The sequence below is a fragment of the Dipodomys merriami genome, unplaced genomic scaffold, assembly GCF_024711535.1.
Source record: "Dipodomys merriami isolate MVZ:Mamm:240054 unplaced genomic scaffold, mDipMer1.0.p SCAF_3, whole genome shotgun sequence".
Taxonomy (NCBI): Eukaryota; Metazoa; Chordata; class Mammalia; order Rodentia; family Heteromyidae; genus Dipodomys; species Dipodomys merriami.
The window spans coordinates 106,430,560-106,451,168 of record NW_027204492.1 but is presented as its reverse complement, the minus strand read 5'-3'; the positions used below and the strand labels follow the sequence as shown (position 1 = coordinate 106,451,168).

Genomic DNA, 20,609 nt, shown 5'->3' with positions numbered 1-20,609 from the left:
GAGATTCTTATCTCTAACTACCTTTCAACCAAAAAAGCTGAAGTGGAGCTGTGGCTCAAAATGGTAGAGTGCCATCCTTGAGCAAAATAAGCTCCAGGACAGCACCCAGGTCCTGAGTTCAAGCCCCAAGACTGGCAATAAATAAATAAGACAAAATCTTCTGTCCAGAATAATTCAAGCACAAGAAAGACAAAAACTATCCTAATCACCTTGCCGCAGAGGCCACAAAACATCACTTTTGTTACGCTTATTAGAATTGAATCCCTAAAATCTGACCCACGTTCAAAGTTGAGCTTTACATTTATCCTATCTCCATTTTACAACATGTGGAAAATATTACAGCTTTCTATGTGTGCAAGCAAAAAACTGAGGCTCAGAGAGGTTAACTTTTTCTTAACTTCAAGAACTATACACACCAAGAGCTCAGATCTGAACCTGGAAAGGCTCACTCCTCAACCTTTTTTTTTGTCTGTTTTTTTGTTGGCCATGAGGCTTGAACTCAGGGTCTGGGCACTGTCCCTGAGCTCTTTTACTGAGCTAGCCCTCTCCACTTTGAGCCACAGCACTACTTCCAATTTTTTGGTGGTTCATTGGAGATACAAGTCTCTGGGTTTGTAGTTCCCTGCACTACTGCTCCATGTGCTTGTAAAGTATGCCCTGGGTTTATTGCCACCTCTCTGAATCTGATGGTTTTGTATTATTAACAAGTAACTGGCTCCGACTGGATGGTAAGTGCCTTGAGGGTAGGGCCTCAAGCTTCCTGGTGAATCTCATTGTGACAGCACAATGCATGCAGATATGACACTCAGAATGTCAGCTATCAAGGGGTGTCTGTGAACTGAGGGGCACAGAGTGCCTGCAAGCTGGCCAACTGCTCACTTGCCCCAGTGGGCAGGGGCTTTACTAGAGCCCACTTGTTGGGCAGTCCAGGCTACCAAATGGGACATCCTAGCTCAGTTTAGGGCGAAGAGGTATAGGGACAAAAACACTCCCCACCACCTTCCTTACCCAGGTCCAAACTTAAGAGAGCCAGCTCAGGGCCTACCATTCGAGACTTGTGGCTGTTTGTTCAACAGTCACCATGGATCACCGAAGCCGATCACGGGGTATAGGCCTGAACCGAATCCCTGTGAATCAGCTCAGAACCCCCAGGACTCCCGTCCCCTTACATGTGGAGCAAGAGGCCGGAGAAGGGGAAGAGTGGGAGAGAGAACAAACTCTTCCTCGCCATCGGGCTCTTAACGCTGAACCTCCAGACAATGAAGAGCTGCAGGAAAGCGTGACGGGTAAGAACATACTCTTCCTGCCTCAGCCTTCTTTTGTCCAGAGAAGCTAAGGTTCAGGAGGTAGAAAGAGAGCATATAATGGGCAGAAACAGGGTGAGGGATGAATTTAGAAAAGGCAGATTTTACATCTGTCCCAAGGAGTTGTCACAAGGAGTCAAATTATACTATAGGAACGCAATCTGAAACTAAAACAGACTACCTGGAATATTGTTACTTACCAAACTGAAGTGCTTCTTTGGAAAACAAAGACCAATTATGTGATTTCAATCTCAGAGAGATGACAATCTGTAATAAAGACAAACGGTTAGGATGGCTTCTGGGGGAATCAGAAAGGTAAGAAGTCTCCAAAAGAAGGAAGAGTGAGGGATATGAAGACTACTGATTACTCCCACGTTTCTAGTGTGTAGTGTGTATTTTCTCTGAGCCATTCCCACCCAACAGGGTAATTGTCAGAAGATGAAAAATGGCTAGGTTGCAGGGGCACATGCCTGTAATCCTAGCTACTCAGGAGGCCAAGATCTAAGGATCATGGTTTGAAGCCAACCCAAACAGGAAAATCTGTCGTACTCTAATCTCCCAATTAATCACCAAAAAGCTAAAAATGGAGCTGTGGCCCAAGTGGTAGAGTACTTACCTTAAACAAAGCAGCTCAAAGACAGAACCCAGGCTCTGAGTTCAAGCCCTAGCACCCACACAAAATAAATGACTGATAAAAGATATAATATAAAAATAAATTTTAAAAGAAAACCACTGAGACAGGTGCTGGTGGCTCATGACTATAATTCTAGCTACTCAGGAGGCTGAGATCTGAAGATTATGGTTTGAAACCAGCCCAGGCAGGAAAGTTCATGAGATTCTTATCTCCAATTAACCACCAGAAAGCCAGGATGTGATACTGGCTCAATGGTAGATCATTAGCCTTGAGCACAGACAAGCTTAGAGAAAATGTCCAGAACAAGTTTAAAAAAAAAAAAAAGACAATCTTGAGAAAAGCTAATGGATAGTGCCCAGCCCTGAGTTCAAGCACCAGTACCTGCACAAAAATAAATGAATAAATATAAAAATAAATTGATTTTAAAAATGCAGGAGGTGGAGCTATGGCTCATGTGATATACCACCAGCAACCTTGAGCAGAAAAAGCTAGGGGACAGGATCCAGGGTTTGAGTACAAGACCCATTGCTGCCACAAAGTGAATTTTGGACGAAGTTTTAGGATGGCTTTTTTTTTTTGCGGGGGGGGGGGGACTTTTAGTTTTTTGAAATAGCGTTTGGTAAAACAGTGCTGGTTGCCTCAATCTGATACTATTGGTATGGGGTGCCACACCTGGCTACAATTTCATGTGTTTGTTTAAAAAACAATAATGGACACCTGTGGCCTGGGAGGGTATGATAAGAGTGTCTGCCTACCACGCTCAGAGCCCTGAGTTCAAACCCTAGTACTAGCAAGAATTAAAACGTACCTGAGCTGGGTGCTGGTGGCTCACGCCTGTTATTCTAACTACTCGAGAGGCTGAGATCTGAAGACCACGGTTCAAAGCCAGCCCGGGCAGGAAGGTCCGTGAGACTCTTATCTCCAATTAAACACCTAAAAATCAGAAGTGGCGCAGTGGCTCCAAGTGGTAAAACGCTCGCCTTGGGCAAAACAGGCTCAAGTCCAGCACCCTGAGTTCAAGCCCCATGACCGAAGCCCCCACCCCGCAAAAATACACACCGGAGACGCCTCAGTGACCGAACTGCTTGTTTGTCCTGTATTTTTCCTTCCAAAAGGGAAGAAATGGGCCCTTCAGCTAGGATTTTTTCCCCAGTTTTCCCCACAGCAACGTCTAGAAAGGGGGGGGGGTGCTGGTCCGTTTCCATACGAGCATCACTTCCAAAAACATGCCTATTAGAGTCATAAAGGGTATTTGGAAGCATAGCGCCCACAAACTGGGGTAGAATGGCGGCCATCACGGAGCCTTAAAGGAGAACAAGCAGGTCTCACTCACTCCTCAAGGGCAAATGATGCTCTCTTAAAGGGCGGAGGCGATGCTGGGAAAGAGAAAGACCTGGAACAACGGGTGGGGCTTAAAGCTCTGAGGGCTGAAAGCGAATCCCAAGCTCTATGGGAAATGATTGGTCTACAGCAGTGTTGAGGGCGGGGCAAGTGAGAGGGAGCGGAAATGTGAAACGGAGAGGGAGGAAGTGTGAGAAGGGAAGAAGGCGGAAGTGCGGTCAGGTGGGGCGGGGCAGAAGACTAGTAAAGGCACAAAGGCAGAATCTTCGAGAAGCTGCACCGACGCAAACGCAAACGTCACTGGAGGGTGGGGCATGCAACTGAACGTCGTGGGTGGGCGGGACAATCGTGTGGCGTAGGCTAAGATTGTCAGCGAGGGGGCAGGCAGCCTCAAGCAGGGAAGGGGTTGGGGTAGGAGTTTTTAGTGATTTTCAAAAGTAGAACAACTCTAGAGGTTAGGCTACGGTATTTTCTGGAAACAACTTGACAATTTAGAGAGAGAAATATTCTTTTTTTTTTCTCTTTTTTTCTTTTTTTGGTCAGTCGTGGGACTTGAACCAACAGCTCAGAATGGCCTGGGTGCTGCCCGCGAGCTCTCAGCTCAAGGCTAGCGCTCTACCACTCGAGCCACAGCGCCACTTCGTTTTCTGGTGCTTTACTGCCTGGGCTGGCTGATCTCACACTCCTGAGTAGCTAGGATGATAGGTGTGAGCCTCCCCACTCCCCTTGACCTGGCAAACACAGATTTGAATGACTTAATCCTTTCACAGGCTACTCAGGAGGCTGAGATCTGAGGATCGAGGTTCATAAGCCAGCCCGGGCAGGAAAGTCCATGAGACTCTTGTCTCTAATAAACCACCAGAAAACCAGAAGTGGTGCAGTGGCTCAAGCGGTAGAGCACTCTCCTTGAGCTGAAAAGTTGAGGGACAGCGCCCAGGCCCAGAGTTCAAACCCCTCGACCAACAAACCCACACACAAACATGTGTCATCTGGATACAGATAGACATGTCTTTAGTCTTCCCGGGACTTAAAAGGGTTGGAATCACTGAGTTATAACTGTTCATATAAATCACTTAAAAGTAAATGTGCGTTAGGTTCTTGCTATCCAAAACTTGGCTTTCACCAACAATTCTTATGCTGTCAAAACTCCTTCTCCCCTCCCTCCTCACATAAGCCTCTGGTAACATAACAGGTAATTCAGAAATAATATGTACTTGAATTTTTCAAAAATCTCTCCAAGCCAGATGTTAGAAAAAGCCAAAGTAGTGCTGTGGTTCAAGTGGTTGAGCAGTAGCCTTGACCACAAAGAGGCTCAAGGATAGTGCACAGGACCTGAGTTCAAGCCCCAGCCAAAAATTAAAACACACACACACACACACACACACACACACACACAACCTCACAAAAGAGGAAAAAGAGGTGTGGGATAGATTCATTTACCCATTCCCGTTGTATCACATGTATACAATTAAGGTTTGCCAATTGAATGTGTGTGTGTGTGTGTGTGTGTGTGTGTGTGTGTGTGTGTGTGTGTGTGTGTGTGTGTGTGTGTGTGTGTGTGTGTGTTGGTCCCAGGGCTTGAACTCAGGGCCTGGGCGATGTCTGGCAGTGTTTTCTACCTTTTTCTGCTCAGAGGAGAGTTGCTCTACCACTTGAGCCACAGCTCCACTTCTGGCTTTTGCGTTTGGTGGTTAATTTGAGATAAGAATCCTATGGATTTTGTAGCCTACGCTGGCTTCACGGCAAGACCATCAGAATATTGAATAGAATTGTAGAAATGAGGCAGCAGCTCTATTAGTCCCATTTCTAAAGTGTATAGTAAGTATAAAATCCAAGCTATTCCTAAGCATGTAGGAGAGTTTCAGCCTTCTTTAATTTTTTTCTGTCATGGGGCTTGAACTCAGGGCCAGAACTCTATCCCTGGGCATCTTTGTGCTCAGGGAGAGCGCTCTACCACTTTGAGCCACCGTGCAGTCCATGGACTTTCCTGCCTAGGCTGGCTTTGAACCGTGTTCCTCAGATCCCAGCCTCTTGAGTAGGTAGTACTACAGGCGAGAGGCTTATGCGCAGTAGTGAGACTTTGGGGAAGAAGCGGGCGTGGACTAAAACAAAGGCTTAACTCAAAGCTCCCGAGGCCAGCCAGAAGCCACGCCCCAAAGCGGCCGGCTCAGGGAAAGACAACGCTCCATCCAGGCCCATCCCCAAGGCGCAGGCGCAAATGCCCTCTGGGGAAAGGAGGAGGCAGCACCCACGTGGCGGAGGGGCGGGGCTGAGTGGGCGGGACGAGGCGGAGCCGGCCTCTTGAGGCCGCGCCCTTGTTCTCGCGGGCGTCGTGCACGAGGTCGTAGCTTCCCGGCGGCGGGAGAAAGCGGGCTCGCACGTAGGGACGTGTTTTTGTGCTCGCGTGGTCATGGAGGCGTCCTCGGCTAGCTTCGCCGCGACAACTCCGGCCCCTCGCTGGAGCCAAAAACTACTGCTGCTCTTGCTGCTGCTCTTGCTGCCTACCAGAACTCTGCAGAGCTTGGACATTGAGGAGAGGCCCTGGACCCGCGAAGATAAGTGCCACTTTTACGCGGGTGGACAAGTGTACCCCGGAGAGGCGTCCCGAGTGTCTGCCTCAGACCACTCTGTGCACCTAAGCAAAGCCAAGAGTAGGTGATACCCTCCCAGGGTGTGGATGGGGATGTGTGTGGAGAACCCCGGGACTTGCATACCCTGCTTTCGGATGCTACCGAGGCGGATGGGGGTGGGGGGTGGGGGCCGGGGGGGGGGGCGGACGCTGCAGTTGGGCGGAATCCCCCAGGCTGCCTCCGGGCCTTGAGTCAGCCTGGCTTTTTCCTTGGTGGGGAGAAGAACGAGGGTTCTAATTGTACAAAAAAAAAAAAAAAGCTAGTTTCCAGTGATCAGATTTTTGGAAGACGTAGTGGTAACCCCAAAAAGCCACAGATGAGGGAAAGTGGGTGAGTCCAGTCCCGTTGCGGGCATTGAGGATGTTGAGCAAATACTTCCTTAAGTATCAGAAAGTGCCTGAGGCACTACCGTTTCTTTGCCCGCAGTTTTTCAGGGAAGAAAGTACATTGATAGGTTGAATAATGATTCACAGAAAGTTTGATTAAACAAAAAAAAAGTGACTAAACAAAATGTTGGGGGGGAGTTCAAAAGTTTCACCTTCTTTGGTAGCATCTTAATAGACTAAAATCCATCTTCCCTAAAAGTTGTATATTTAACAGCTATTCTTTGTGATTCACAGAAAACTGTACTTTGGCAGGAAATAGAAAAAAAACGAGGTTGAAAGGAACAGTTTGGGTCGGTGGTAAATAGTGACAAAGTTGTGCCCTGCCCATTTGGCTTTTGATTATTTGCGTTCCCTGTTCAGTGTGCAAAATTCCTGTCCAGTGTACAAAGCTAATAGCCACTCTCGGGAAGGACACGTCAGAGTACGTAGATACTGTGAACGTTGTAACCAATTGCATCTGGTTAAAATTAGTGAAAAAACAGTGACCAGAGGTTACAGATAAAGACTATCTCTTACCTGCTATCCGTAGGAATCGTGTGACATTCTGTACGGCTGTATTTGGCTTCTGTAGTTGTTAGAGCACACTCTGTGCTAATATTCAATGGCAAAGGTAATCCTTCACAGTTATGAATCCCCAGAAATAAATGGGATGTTGTTACGGCTTATGATGGGGTGGAAGTGATACATGAGGAAAACTATTTTGCCTTCTTAATTTGTCTTTTCATACTGAAAAGTACTTAGGTTTGTTGTTGTTTTGGTGAGAAGTACTGGTCCAGGGACTTGAACTCAGCGCCTTGCACTCTCCATTTGCTTTTCCAATTCCCACCTGCTGTTCTACCACTTGAGCCACATCTACAGTTCCAGTTATGTTTTGTTGCTTTGCTGATTATTTGGGGGGATAAAAGCCTCTAGAGTTGATCTGCCTTGGCTGGCAGGAGTCTCAGTTCTGTTTCCTGAGTAGCTAGGATTATAGAAGCCACCAAAGCCCACCTACTTTGGATTTTTCGCTTTTACTATGCCAGTCTTAATTTTTTTTAAATCATCTTAGTTTTCAGGCTCCATTGTTTTTAATTACCTGGTAAGATGTGTTGAAATATGGCAGCCAGTTAGGTGTTTATGGGCATTATATGTTTGCTCTGGGGGGGAAAAAAACCTTCAAAATTGCTTTTGGAAGTTAAAATGATAGAAATATTTCCCTTTGGCAACTAACTTTTTCAAATCGTTATTTGCTACATTTTTTATATCATATTGGATTTATCTAGCGATCCACAAATTTTTATCCAACAGATGGGATATCATGGAGCCATTAAAACATGTTTCACGTTGATCAAGATGCATTGTTCTTATAACCTGACATGGAATTGTAACCTCTTTGTACCACTAGTTTTAAAAGGAGTAAAATGTTAAAAACATACTTTTTTATTTTTTTATTGTGAAAATACTGTACAGAGGGGTTACAATTACATGGGCAAGATAATGAGTACATTTCTTATCAAGCATTATAGCCTCCTCCTTTGTTTCCCCTTCCCATCCCTTCCCATGGGAAAAACAAGTCGTTTAAATAAGGATACAGGTGGACCCGTTGCAACAATGAGAAGTACAAGTTGTTATGTCGAAAACATATTTTTTAAAAACATGTTTGCAAATCATTTTTAATAACATGAAAAACTGGTCCTAATTACCTTTTCCTTTAAAAAAAATGGGAAAAGTATGGTGCTGGTGGCTCACACCTGTAATCCTGGCTACTCAGGAGGCTGAGATCTGAGGATCCCAGTTTGAAGCCAGCCTGGGCAGGAAAGTCCATGAGACTGTTATCTCCAATAAACCACCAGAAAACCAGAAGTGGCGCTGTGGATCAAGTAGTAGAGTGCTAGCCTTGAGCTGAAGAGCTGAGGGCCCAGAGTTCAAGCCCCACTACCGACCAAAAAAAGAAAAGGAAAATAATGGAAGTGCAACATGATCCAAATTAGTAAAAAGGAAAAAAAGACTGGAAGATAATACACTAAAGTGTTAACAGTAGTTAACGGAGGTTATAAAGGAAAGTGAAAGAGCCATTATACTTCTCTGCGTTTTCCAGAAGAATCTTTATGTTAATCATAAAATTTATACTTAGGACATTTTGTTTTTGAATCCATATAAAGGACTGTTTGGGGAACTTGGGAGAACTCTATAGATCTTAGCAAAGTAACTAGTTAAATCAAGAACCAGTGTTTCTAAAACTAGTTTTCAGGACAAAATTTATTTTTCCCACATGCTTTGCCATATATGCTAAAATCCTTCTTGTATAACAGGTCATTAGAATTATTATAACCTCTTGCCAAAGTAATGTTTTAAGTAATATATATGAATTATATATATAACACGCATGTGTGTGTGTGTGTGTGTGTGTGTGTGTATATATATATACACACACACACACACACATATCAATATATCAGTACCCCTTGCCTTTTCCTAATCACATCAGGATTATTTATATGTTTCTGGCTCCAGGTAAGTAATTACATTATATGTTAACTTCACAGAGAAGTTCATCATCAGTCTCTTCGTAAAGCAACCATACTGGCTGTTATATAAAACCATTACCCATACTTTCTAGGACCCCTAGTCAAACTTGGGAGCAGACACTGACCTCAATGTATGTATATAATGCTTCTGAAAGTGTAAAGTGACATCCAAATGTGTTAACAGCATAAAAGAACATTGTGCTGGCTAGAGTTACTGTATGTCTTTGCAAGAGAGCAGCACTATTTAGTTCCCATCAGGTCACTTAAAACCTATTCAAGAGAGTCTCCTTTTACAGGCCTTTTAGAAAAACTGTCCCATAGCTGGATGTCAGTGGCTCATGCCCGTAATCCTAGCTACTCAGAAGGTTGAGATATGAGGATCACAGTTCGAAGCCAGCCTCAGCAGGAAAGACCATGAGACTCAGCTCCAATGAACCACAGAAGAGGCCAGACTGATGCTGTTATCTCAAGTGGTAGAATGCTAGCCTTGAGCAAAAGGAGTTGAAGGAGTCTAGAGTTCAAGGCGCAGTACTGGCAACAACAAAACAGTACCACGATCTGGAACCATTCCCTTCTTCCCTTAAGTATTTTCACACCTCCTCCTCCTCCAATGCAGCTAAATCCTCCCTGTGTATGTGAGAAGCTGGAAAATGTTAGTACATTTGGAGGACTGCCTGTAGAGAGATGAACATCTAATTATTTGAAATGCACGAAGTTGATACAGAGGGGCTGGAGTGAAGTGTCCAGTAGGGGGCAGCCGGGCACCAGTAGCTTCTGCCTATACTCCTTTCTACTCTGGAGGCTGAGATTCGAGGATTGCAGTTCAAAGTCAGCTGGGGCAGAAAATTCCCCTATGAGACTCCTATCTCCAATTAAGCACCAGAAAACCAGAAGTGGCACTGTGGCTCAAGTGGTAGAGTACTCACCTTGAGCTGAAGAGCTCAGGGACAGTGCCCAGGCCCAGAGTTCAAGCCTCATGACTGACCAAAAAAAAACAAACACAGAAGTGGTGCTGTGGCTCAAAATGGAAGCGCACTAGTTTCTCCCTCCCCCCCCCCCCCCCCGGTCGTGGGGCCTGAACTCTGGGCCTGGGCACTGTCCCTCAGCTCTTCAGCTCAAGGCTAGCGCTCTACCACTTGAGCCACAGAGCCACTTGCGGCTTTTTTCTTTTTGCTTATGTGGTGCTAAGGAATCAAACCCAGGGCCTCAGGCATGCAAGGCAAGCGCTCTACCACTGAGCTACCTTCCCAGCCCTAGAGCACTAGTCTTAAGCAAAAAGAACTCAGGGACATCACTAGGTACTGAGTTCAAGCCCCATGATGGACAAAAAAAAAAAATCACCAAACTGCAGAGGGGGGTTTAAGAGCCTGGAATGGAAAAATAAGTCTTCCTAATGTGTTACCCAATTAATATATGGTATACAATATAATACCAATAATAAAATTTATATTCCAAAAAACCTTTATTGGAGGGAAAAACTGAGTGAAAGAGAGAGGAAGGGAAGGGGTGACATTGTCCAAAAAAATACACACTTTGACTTATGTAACTGTAACTCCTCTGTATATCACCTTTATAACTGTATATCACCTTTATAACAATTTTTTAAAATTAAGTAGATATTAAAGCCAGTCTATCTCTGCTTCAGAAAAAAAAAAAAAACTTTAATTTTCTCTAATCTCCAGCTGAAATGTAGCCTTTCCAGTTCTGGCCATCAGCAGTACTTGCCTGTACTCATTGCGAGTGGAGTCTTTCTTCATTCGTACTATGTCAGTGGCTGTTGCAGTTACTCTGAAATAGCGTGTGCACTCATTGTCCTCTTTGATAGCTACAGTCACGAACAGATCTTGCGGCTTTAAAGTGTTAATAAAAGGGCACATTTTACTCTATAAACAGTTTTTTTGAATACTTTGATGCTGGGTTTTCATTATAGTTGGTTTTCTTTGTAATTCCATGTATTTTATGCGTTCAATAGCACTATGTTTTAAGAGGTCTGTATCGCCAGACTGCCAAGGGAGATCCAAAGGTTTAGAAGCCCTAATTTCTAGTGACGTTTCTAAAGATGTCCTTGTCATCCCACCTGTTTTCTCAGTATTACAAACACCATGTCATTTTCTTTTAGTTTCCAAGCCAGCACCTTATTGGGAAGGAACTGCTGTGATCGATGGAGAATTCAAGGAGCTGAAATTGACTGATTACCGCGGGAAATATTTGGTGTTTTTCTTCTACCCACTTGATTTGTAAGTAGTACATGTAAATAGCAACCTATAAAACCTCAATCTTTATCACTCACTATTAAGAATATCAAATGACAGGAAAAAAAGGGCATTACTGAGGTTTGAACTGGACTTCACACATGCTAGACAGGGCTGAGCCACACCTCCAGCCCTGATCTGATCCTTGCTGGTTATTTTTGAGGTAGAGTCTGGCTTCCTGCATAGGTGCATGGGTGTGATCCACATGTTAGACTTCCTTATAACCAGAACAACAGGAACACACCACCATGTCCAGCTCTTCATTGAGACGGAGTCTCAAAAATGTGTTTACTCAGAGTGACCTCAAAACACAATCTCAAGAATTTCAGTCTTCCACGTAGCTGGGAATACTGGCATCCAATGAAATATGATTAGGGTTTTTGCTGTTGTTTTTGTTTTGCCAGTCTTGTGGCTTGAACTCTGGACCTGGGCACTGTCCCTGAGCTCTTCAGCTCAAGGTTAGCGCTCTACCACTTGAGCCACAGCACCACTTCCAGATTTCTGGTGGTTAATTGGAGATGAGTCTCATGGACTTTTCTACCAGGGCTGGCTTTGAACCGTGATCCTCAGATCTCAGCCTCCTGAGTAGCTAGGATTACAGGTGTGAGCCAGTGGTGCCCAGCTTGTTTGATGTAATTTTTTGTTTGGCTTTGTGTTGCTCTCCTGATATTTGAACATTTTCCTGAAAATAAAATGCCTACTAGTATGGTTATTGTGGGTTTTTTTCTTTAAAACTAACAATGACCATGTTTATAGAGGGTTAGAAAGTTGACTCAAAATAAATTGTAGCTCTATGCACATCAAGGACTTTATCATGGTTCAAAGCCAGCCCGGGCAGGAAAGTCCATGAAACTCTTATCTCCAATAAACCACCAGAAAACCGGAAGTGGCACTGTGGCTCAAGTGGTAGAGAGGTATCCTTGAGCAAAAAGAGCTCAGGGACAGCACCCAGGTCCCAAGTTCAATCCTCCTAACTGACAAAAAATATCAGAAAGTTAATACATGTGTTAAATATATGACACTCCATGTTTTCAAAGTTGGTATAAAGTAGAAAGAAAACATTTCCCCAGTGTTATTTAAAAACTAATTCCATAATAGGTAAGGCACACTGAAACTAATCCAAGTTATCTTTCAGATCAACTTGGATAAATGTGTCTCTAGGTAGCATTTCTTGAGTAGTCCGAGGAAAGGCAGAAACTATTGCTATTTTTAAAAATGAAATCTTTTTAAAAATGAAATATAGCACCAAATCCTAGAATACAACTCTGCTTGAATGTAGCAGTGCTGTCCCTGAACACCTGAATATATTGGACTCTGGTAGGACCCTCTATGAATTTCGTAATTATTTTGCCATAACCCACAGTAGGAAATATATTTTTCATTGCCACCCAATACACATATACACACATATATAGGGCAGCACACATGGCTATGTGCCCAAGCACAGCCATGCTCTTTGTTAAAAAGGTTTCCATACTAGTAATTGTGGTAATGGACACTTTCCCAGCTTCCTTCCCAAGTGGTCCCTTTCAGCATACTCTAGAGCAAAAACCAGCTTCAAGTAAAGGTGATCAAATATTTTGACTCTCACTACTAGACACAAACATGCACTTGTATGCAATTATATTTGGCTAGCTCACTCCATGTACACTGTATTTTCGTAGTTTCTGTTTCACTTGCTGAAATGTTTAGAACATACTAGATTCACTTAAGGCATTCCTATCATGGTTTGAAAAATATCTCTCAGTAATACTCTCTCAACATGCCCTTCTGACAATGGGTAGATATTGAGGTTTTAAAACTGATGGCTGCACAGGACGGAAACACGTTGGAAGAGGACCTACATAGAAAGGATGGAGGGGGGGGGGGATAGAGGTGGGATGGAGAATATTGCCTCAACTCCAAAATACACTTTGATCCATCTAGCTTAAGGAGTTGGTCTAGCAGTGTAAAAAATGAAATGGCCCAGTGCCGATGACTCACTCCTGTAATCCTACTCAGGAAGCTGAGATCCAAGGTTGGGGTTCAAAGCCAGCCTGGGCAGGAACGTCTATGAGACTTCTCCAGTTAACCACCAGAAAACCAGAAGTGGCTCTGTGGCTCTAACTGGTAGAGCACTAGCCTTAAGCAAAAAAAGAGCTCATGGAGAGTACCCAGGCCCTGTGATTAACAAAAAAAGATACAATTGAGATAACAATTTTCTTCATTGAATATTCGATCAAATGACAGCCGTTTATAGACTATTTCATCTTGAGAAGGCCCATCTATAACATTCTTTATTGTTTTGTTGTCACTCATGGGGCTTTAACTCAAGGCCTGGGCATATCTCTGAGATTTTTCTCTCAAAGCTAAGGCTTTACCACTTTGAGCCATAGCGCCACTTTAGGTTTACTGGTGGTTAATTGGAGGTAAGAGTCTCACAGACTTTTCTGCCCAGGCTGGCTTTGAACTGCAATCCTCAGATCTCAGCCTCCTGAGTAGCTAGGATTACAGATGTGGACTACCAGAGCCCAGTTTTATAATATTATAAAGCTGTCTGTAAAATTAAGTCATTTGATACTTTAGTATATGCTTATTATGAGAATACTGACTTTTCTTTTAACTTTCAGTACATTTGTGTGTCCAACTGAAATTAACGCTTTCGGTGACCGAATTGAAGAATTCAAATCCATAAATACTGAAGTGGTGGCATGCTCTGTCGATTCACAGTTTACCCACCTTGCCTGGTCAGTATTTCACATTTAACTTTATAGAAAAAAAAAGAATGTCTTTACTCTTAGAGTATGGGCCAGATAACTCTTAAGATGTCAATATTATGATGATCAACTGAATCACATTAGCCGGGAGAAAAAAAAGTCTTCAAAATACACCATTTTTGTGTTACACAGTTCTCTGGTGTGGTAGAAAAAATTTGTAGTACCTTTTATAATTTCAGAAAGAAATAAATGCAAGGTGTGGCTCAAGTGGTAGAGCATCAGCCATGAGCAAGAAAGCCAAGCCATAGTACAGGGCCCTTAATTCAAGCCCTAACTACTAGCATACACACAACAGAAAGAAACAATAAAGTTGTCACTTTAGCAACACATATGCTAAAAATTCAAGAGGCAATTTGTTTTTTTGGTGGTCGTGGGACTTGAACTCTGGACTTGGGCGCTGTCCCTGGGCTCTTCAGCTCAAGGCAAGCGCTCTACTGCTTGAACCACAGCTCCACTTCCAGTTTTCTAGTGGTTTACTGGCAGTGAGTCTCACAGACTTTCTTGCCTGGGGTGGCTTTGAACCGTGATCCTCAGATCTCAGCCACCTAAATAGCTAGGATTACAGGCGTGAGCCACCGGTGCACAGCAAGAAGCAATTTTTAACTTTATTAAGAATGTATTCATCATGCCAGATGTCAGTGGTTCATGCCTATAACCTTAGCTACTTCAGTGGCTGAGATCTGAGGATCACAGTTTGAAGCCAGCCTGCACAAAAAAAAAAATCTGAGAAACTATCTCCAACTAAGCAATAAAAACCCAGTAATCGGGGCTGGGAAGGTGGCTCAGTGGTAGAGCGCTTGCCTTGCATGCATGAGGCCCTGGGTTCGATTCCTCAGCACCACATAAGCAAAAAGAAAAAAGCCGGAAGTGGCGCTGTGGCTCAAGTGGTAGAGTGCTAGCCTTGAGCTGAAGAGCTGAGGGACAGCGTCCAGGCCCAGAGTTCAGGCCGACCGGACCCAAAAAAAAAAAAATTTAAAAAAAAAAAAACCAGTAATCCACCAGCCTTGAGCTAGAAAACTAAGCAAGCACATGAGGCCTTGAGTTCGAGCCTCTACAGGCACAGAAATAATTTTTCATCCAGAAAAGATGTTCTAATTAGTTGTAATATGAATTAAAGATGAAAATGTCACCCTGCACAATATGAGGATATAGTCTCATCTGGCTAAGTTTCCTACCAAAGTGGACCATTCAGCTTAGTGTCCGAACTGGGGCAGGAGACCTGTGCAACAGTATTTCTCTGCTTGCTGCTAGGGCAGGCAGTTCCCTCCTATAGAGAACTGGTCCACAATCTCTGTGGTTTCAAGTTACAGAAAACTTAAGTCTGAGGACTGATGTATCTGGTTTATAACTTCCTTCACTAATTCATGTGGACTTTGTATTTTTTGTCTCCTCAAATAGTAAAAGGTCCTCCAGTTGAGTTCTGCCTATCTCTCAGGCTTTGTTTTATAATCAGTCTCTATGTATATGTTTATCTGTATGCCAGTACTGGAACTTGAACTCCAGGCCTTGTACTCTTGCTCAGCTTATTTGCTCACAGCTGGAGCTCTACCACTTCAGCCACACCTTCAGTGTGGCTTTTTGCTAGAGATTAAATCTCATGGACTTTTCTACCCAAGCTGGATTTGAACTGTAATCTTCCCAGTCTCAGCCTCCAGAGGAACTAGGGGTAATAGGCATGAGCTACAGGGTACAGCTTTTGTGTTCAGTTCTAAGATTGTGTTTGTAGTTGTGTACATTCTTTGATTGTAGAAATTAACAAGTATACAAAGATGAGACTACAAGGATATTTCCAGCTGTGTTTCTAAAAGAAAAATGCAGTTTTAACAACTATTGTAGAGACTGGTATAGTATGTCTGTACACTAGACATGTGTTTTATATATCAAGTTTAATAAAGCTTAAGAATTCATTGATGAGAAAATGCAAGAAAACGGCATACTAGATGTTTTAAAATATGTGTTCAAATGTGCACATATGCATATACAGGGAATGAATGCTAACTGCTTTAATATTGCTATTTGCTTAGCTCTGAGAAGTGTTCTGTTTGTTACAGGATTAATACCCCTCGTAAACAAGGAGGACTGGGGTCCATAAAGATCCCACTTCTTTCAGACCTGACCCATCAGATCTCAAAGGACTATGGTGTTTATCTCGAGGAAGCAGGCCATACTCTTAGGTACCTTACAATGGTTTACATTTTGAAAAATAGAAGTACATTTATAATTCTCTTAGAAGTAGACATTATGAGTTTGAAGATACAAGTTTTAGTCAAGAAATATTATGTTGCTCTGTTTACAGAAATGCTAGGCACTCTTTAATAAAAATAACTAGTGAGTGCCCTACTTAAACTGTGTTACTGACAAATACTGTTAGAGCGGGAAGGTTAATTTAGAGGTTTTAGGCCAATCCTGTTTTTTCACAGATAAAAGAGACTGATTCAGAATTCTGTGAACTTCGCTAATTATATAATTAATGACAGAGAACAGACTTTTTACCTTTTTTTCCCCAGAATGAATCCACTAATTGGTTTTCTAAATGCAAATACAATATTTAACAAACCTGTGTCTTTGGAGTGGGTAAACTAAGGTAGTGTCTTACATGGCAATTGTTACTGCTAGTTGCATTCTTTGACCAAAAAAAAGGCAATTTTGGCATAAAAAGGTTGTGGAACAGTGACCATGTAATATCATCTAATAGTGTATGAGCTACTTTATTTAATTCAGTATTTTCTTTTATATTTTCAAAGTATTGTATACGGGAAGCAGAGCTGTGGCTCAAGTGGAAGAGTGCTCAGGGACAGCACCCGGGCTCTGAGTTCAAGCCCCAGTCCTGGCACAAAAAAAAAGAAAAAAAAAGTAGTATCTGCAAATTATCAGATTATCTTAAGCAGCTATAAATACTACAGTAGATTTCATAGTTAATTGCAGATTTTGTTCAGAGCTATCCTTTTAACAGTGACAATCCCAAATTATATTATAGTTGAAGGGAGGAGTGAATGTATGTATGCATGTGTGTGTACCAGCAGAGTGGGTGACCAGGTGGGTAATGTTTGTTTTTGATAACATCCTTCTGTGTAGATGGCAAGGGAATTCACATTATCCAGTACAGTACTCATGGTAACTAAGACCATTCTTGTGTTTCACAGAGGTCTCTTTATTATTGATGACAAAGGGTTCCTAAGACAGATTACTCTGAATGATCTTCCAGTGGGGAGATCAGTGGATGAGACACTGCGTTTGGTTCAAGCATTTCAATACACCGACAAGCATGGAGAAGGTACATTGCCCATTAAAAACTTTTGGTTTTCTCTATGTGAGAGACGAGAGTTTGGTTTCTTACCCTAACAATAATTTGTATGGTTTCTAAAGTCTTTTACTTCCTTTAGCAGACCAAATTATTATTTACCTAGGAGAGTTTTTGGTTTTTGTCAGCCATGGGGCTTGAACTTAGGGCCTGAGCACCATCCCTGAGCTCTTTTTGCTCAAGGCTAGTGCTCTACCACTTTGAGCCACAGTTCTACTTTCAGTTTTGGGGTAGTTAATCGAAGATCAGAGTTTCCTTCCCCAGCTGTCTTTGCAACATGATCCTAAGATCTCAGCCTCTTGAGTATCTAAGATTGCAGGTGCAAGCCACCATCACCCAGCTTATTTACAGGGTTTTAAACAAAATATCACTAGTATATTCTACTTACTTAGTAAGGTGCAAAAATAATCATTTGCATAGTGTTTTTGGATAAATGCAGTTTCTGTTGGTACAATTTTTCAAATTATATTTCTGCACACTTGAAATGTGCCATATGGCAATATTTTAATAATGTAGACTATGCTTATATGTTTATAGTTTTAAATTTAGCTTTTTTTAATAATGTAATACTCTGGATGATCCAATACTACATTGGTAATCGTATCAGTTCATCCTTTCCAAGTTTTAACAGTAATGGAGCTAAAAATAGAACATGTTATATGTTCCTTTAAAAATGTAATTCAGAGTCAGGCATTGGTGGCTCACGCCTATAATCCTAGCTGCTGAGGAGGCTGAGATCTGAGGATTTCAGTTCAAAGCCAGCCGGGGCAAGAAAGTCCACGAGAGTCTTATCTCCAATAAACCACCAGAAAACCAGAAGTGGTGCTGTGGCTCAAGTGTTAGAGTGCTAGTCTTGAGCTGAAGAGCTGAGAAACAGCACCTAGGCCCAGAGTTCAAGACCCACAACCGCCCCCCCCCCCAATGCAATTCAGGCCAAGCACTGGTGGCTCATGCCTGTAATTCTAACTGCTCTGGAGGCTGAGATCTAAGGATCATGGTTCAAAGCCAGTCAGTCAGGAAAGGTCATGAGACTCTTTTTCTCTAATTAACCACCCAAAAACCAGAAATGGAGCTGTGGCTTAGAGTTGGTAGAGTACTAACCCTGAGCCAAAAAACTCAGGGACAGCCAGTGCCCAGGCCTGAGTTCAAGCCCAACAATCACCAACAACAAACATAATTCAGTCCTTGAGTCAAGGAACTTCCTAAAGTCCTCTTACAAACAACAAATCATGACATTAGTACAAAACACTACAGGATAGAAGACTGATAAGCTTAGTGGAAGTTTTCTTAAATTCAGAGGAACTTTTGCCAGACCTCCAAAGTTCCAACTATCTTAGAGTCACATTCAATAACTAAACATAGTAAAAATGAAACTAGAAGCAAGAAAAGAGATGGCATTGTCCAAAAAGAAAATATACTCTTTATCTGACTTATGTAATCGTAACCCCTCTGCATGTCACCTTTATAATAATGAAAAAATTTCAGTGAAAACCAAGGAGCTGCCTTTTAGTAAACTGCCTGACAAATCCCCTAGTCTGAGCAGGCAAACAGAGAAGTCAGGAGTTTATTCCTCTCAACATATTCTTGTTAACATATTCTATTTCATTTTCATATGGAAACAAGTGTAGGAGTTGCTAAAGAAAGCTAAACTTTTTAAACTGTCCTTTGCCTATTTTGTTTCCTTTAGTGTGCCCTGCTGGATGGAAACCTGGTAGTGAGACCGTAAGTCATCTTGATGTTCTTGTTAAAGGCATGGCTGGGTCCAAAACATATGCTAACCTTAGGATAGTCTGTCCTGTCCTTCTATAAACTGCCCCGATTCCCTAAAGGAAGTAAACACTGCTGAGCACAAATTATAGAATACAGACATTTTGAACTTTAGGAAGTGTAGCTAAAACCAGAGAAAGCAAAATGTAGGCTTAAGTATCTAGAGGAATGCACTATTTAAAAAGAAAAACTCAGTGTTATAATTTCTTCTGAGTCTGAAAGTCTAAGAACCAAGGGAACCAAATGATGTAAATTTTGCTTTTTGGCTCAAGGCTAGCACTCTGCCACTTTGAGCCACAACTCCACTTTCAGTTTTTAGGTAGTTAATTGGAGAGAAGAATCTCACGGCTTTTCCTGCTCGGGCTGGCTTTAAACTGAGATCCTCAGATTTCAGTCTTCTGGTAGCTAGGATGACAGTTGTGAGCCGACAGCGCCCAACATGAAGGAGCACTTGGTGTTTGGTTTTGGTCATAGGCTTGAACTCAGGTCCTCTGGGCACTATCTCTGAGCTCCTTTGCACAAGGCTAGTGTTCTACTACTTTGAGCCACAGCTCTACTTCCAGTTTTCTGGTGGTTAATTGGAGATAAAGAATCTCAGGGGATTTCCTGCCTGGACTGGCTTGGAACTGTGATGCTCAGATCTCAGCCTCCTGAGTAGCTAGGATTGCAGGCATGAGCCACCAGCACCCAGCTAGGAGCACTTTTAATTTCAGAGTATTCATTAAGTTTATTGAAGGTAATACTTGATTTTTTTTAAAATTGGAAGCTTTAAATTAAAATATTGCTTCTTAGAACCCTCCCCCCCCAAATTCACTTAATAAATCCTTATTCAACACACTATGCCCTGTTCAGGTTATGGTGCCATACCATCATTTAATCAGCAAAGGATTTTAAAATACATTAACATCTGTAGCCTTGCTACCAATGTGTTTATTTAACTAGATCAAACCTGAAGATGCCATGAAAGCCTGGTGGCCAAGAGAAGAGCTGTAAGTAAATCTTGGATTGCTGGAGTACAGATGTTAATTTATTAAAAAATAAATTTTTTTCCCTTCAGAATAGCCAAGATTAGGGAGAAAGCTGAGTCAGGAAAAATCTAGGTTTTCCTCAGTACATATAATTTGGTATCAAAAAAAAAAATCACCCTTTTTAGCTAAGAACACAAAACTAGTGTCAACTAATATCAAATTACCCATACGTTGGATTTAAATGAATAATTTTGTTTTTCTTGTTTTTAACAGATAATCCCAGATCCAGCTGGAAAACTGAAGTATTTTGATAAACAAAACTGAAAAATACTTCATTGGGTTTTCATGCTTGAAAGTTCTCAATAAAGAGTACCACATTGCTATGTAGTAGCAATTTCTTGAATATGTAAATGCATGTCATAATCCAAAGATGTTTAATACTCAAGATATGTCAATAAACAAGCAACTACAAAAAAAAAGCTGTTACTTGGGAGTTAAGAACAGGATTACTGTTGGTGCCACACACATCCACCTGTCATCAAAGCAATGATGGCAGGCCTAAAATAGATGGATTGTAGGTCAGGTACACACCCAGGAGTGAGGCAAGACCCTTCTGAGCTGTTAACTCGGCACTGTGGCTCACCCCTCCCAACCTCTGAGGGTAGCAGTAAAGAACAAGTAACCAAAGTCCCTTTCCATAGTTCTTTGCAGTGTCACACTATCTAGCCCATTTCAACTTGTACCAAATTGATAAATAGCAGGT

General features: G+C 42.3%; 1 protein-coding gene across 3 annotated transcripts; it reads left to right on the top strand.

Moving 5' to 3' along the window:
- Nucleotides 1–911: 911 nt before the first annotated feature.
- Nucleotides 912–20,229, top strand: Prdx4 (peroxiredoxin 4). 3 transcript variants are annotated; one of them, XM_070040715.1, is made up of 7 exons: nucleotides 912–1,286; nucleotides 10,922–11,039; nucleotides 13,664–13,780; nucleotides 15,862–15,984; nucleotides 16,954–17,084; nucleotides 18,799–18,833; nucleotides 20,120–20,229. In XM_070040715.1, the coding sequence occupies exons 1-7, from the start codon at nucleotides 1,082–1,084 to the stop codon at nucleotides 20,168–20,170; spliced, it is 780 nt and encodes a 259-aa protein (XP_069896816.1). In that variant the 5' UTR covers nucleotides 912–1,081; the 3' UTR covers nucleotides 20,171–20,229. The 3 variants fall into 3 exon arrangements, with proteins under 3 accessions (XP_069896816.1, XP_069896817.1, XP_069896814.1); XM_070040716.1 differs by lacking the exon at nucleotides 912–1,286 and adding an exon at nucleotides 5,599–5,930; XM_070040713.1 differs by lacking the exons at nucleotides 912–1,286; nucleotides 20,120–20,229 and adding exons at nucleotides 5,602–5,930; nucleotides 19,821–20,066.
- The last annotated feature ends 380 nt before the right edge of the window (nucleotides 20,230–20,609 follow it).

Coding starts and splice junctions, on each gene's coding strand:
- Prdx4 (XM_070040716.1), top strand. CDS start 5,690: ATGGAGGCGTCCTCGGCTAGCTTCGCCGCGACAACTCCGGCCCCTCGC. Junction 15,985..16,953: donor GAAGCAGGCCATACTCTTAG/GTACCTTACAAT, acceptor TGTGTTTCACAG/AGGTCTCTTTATTATTGATG. Junction 17,085..18,798: donor CACCGACAAGCATGGAGAAG/GTACATTGCCCA, acceptor TGTTTCCTTTAG/TGTGCCCTGCTGGATGGAAA.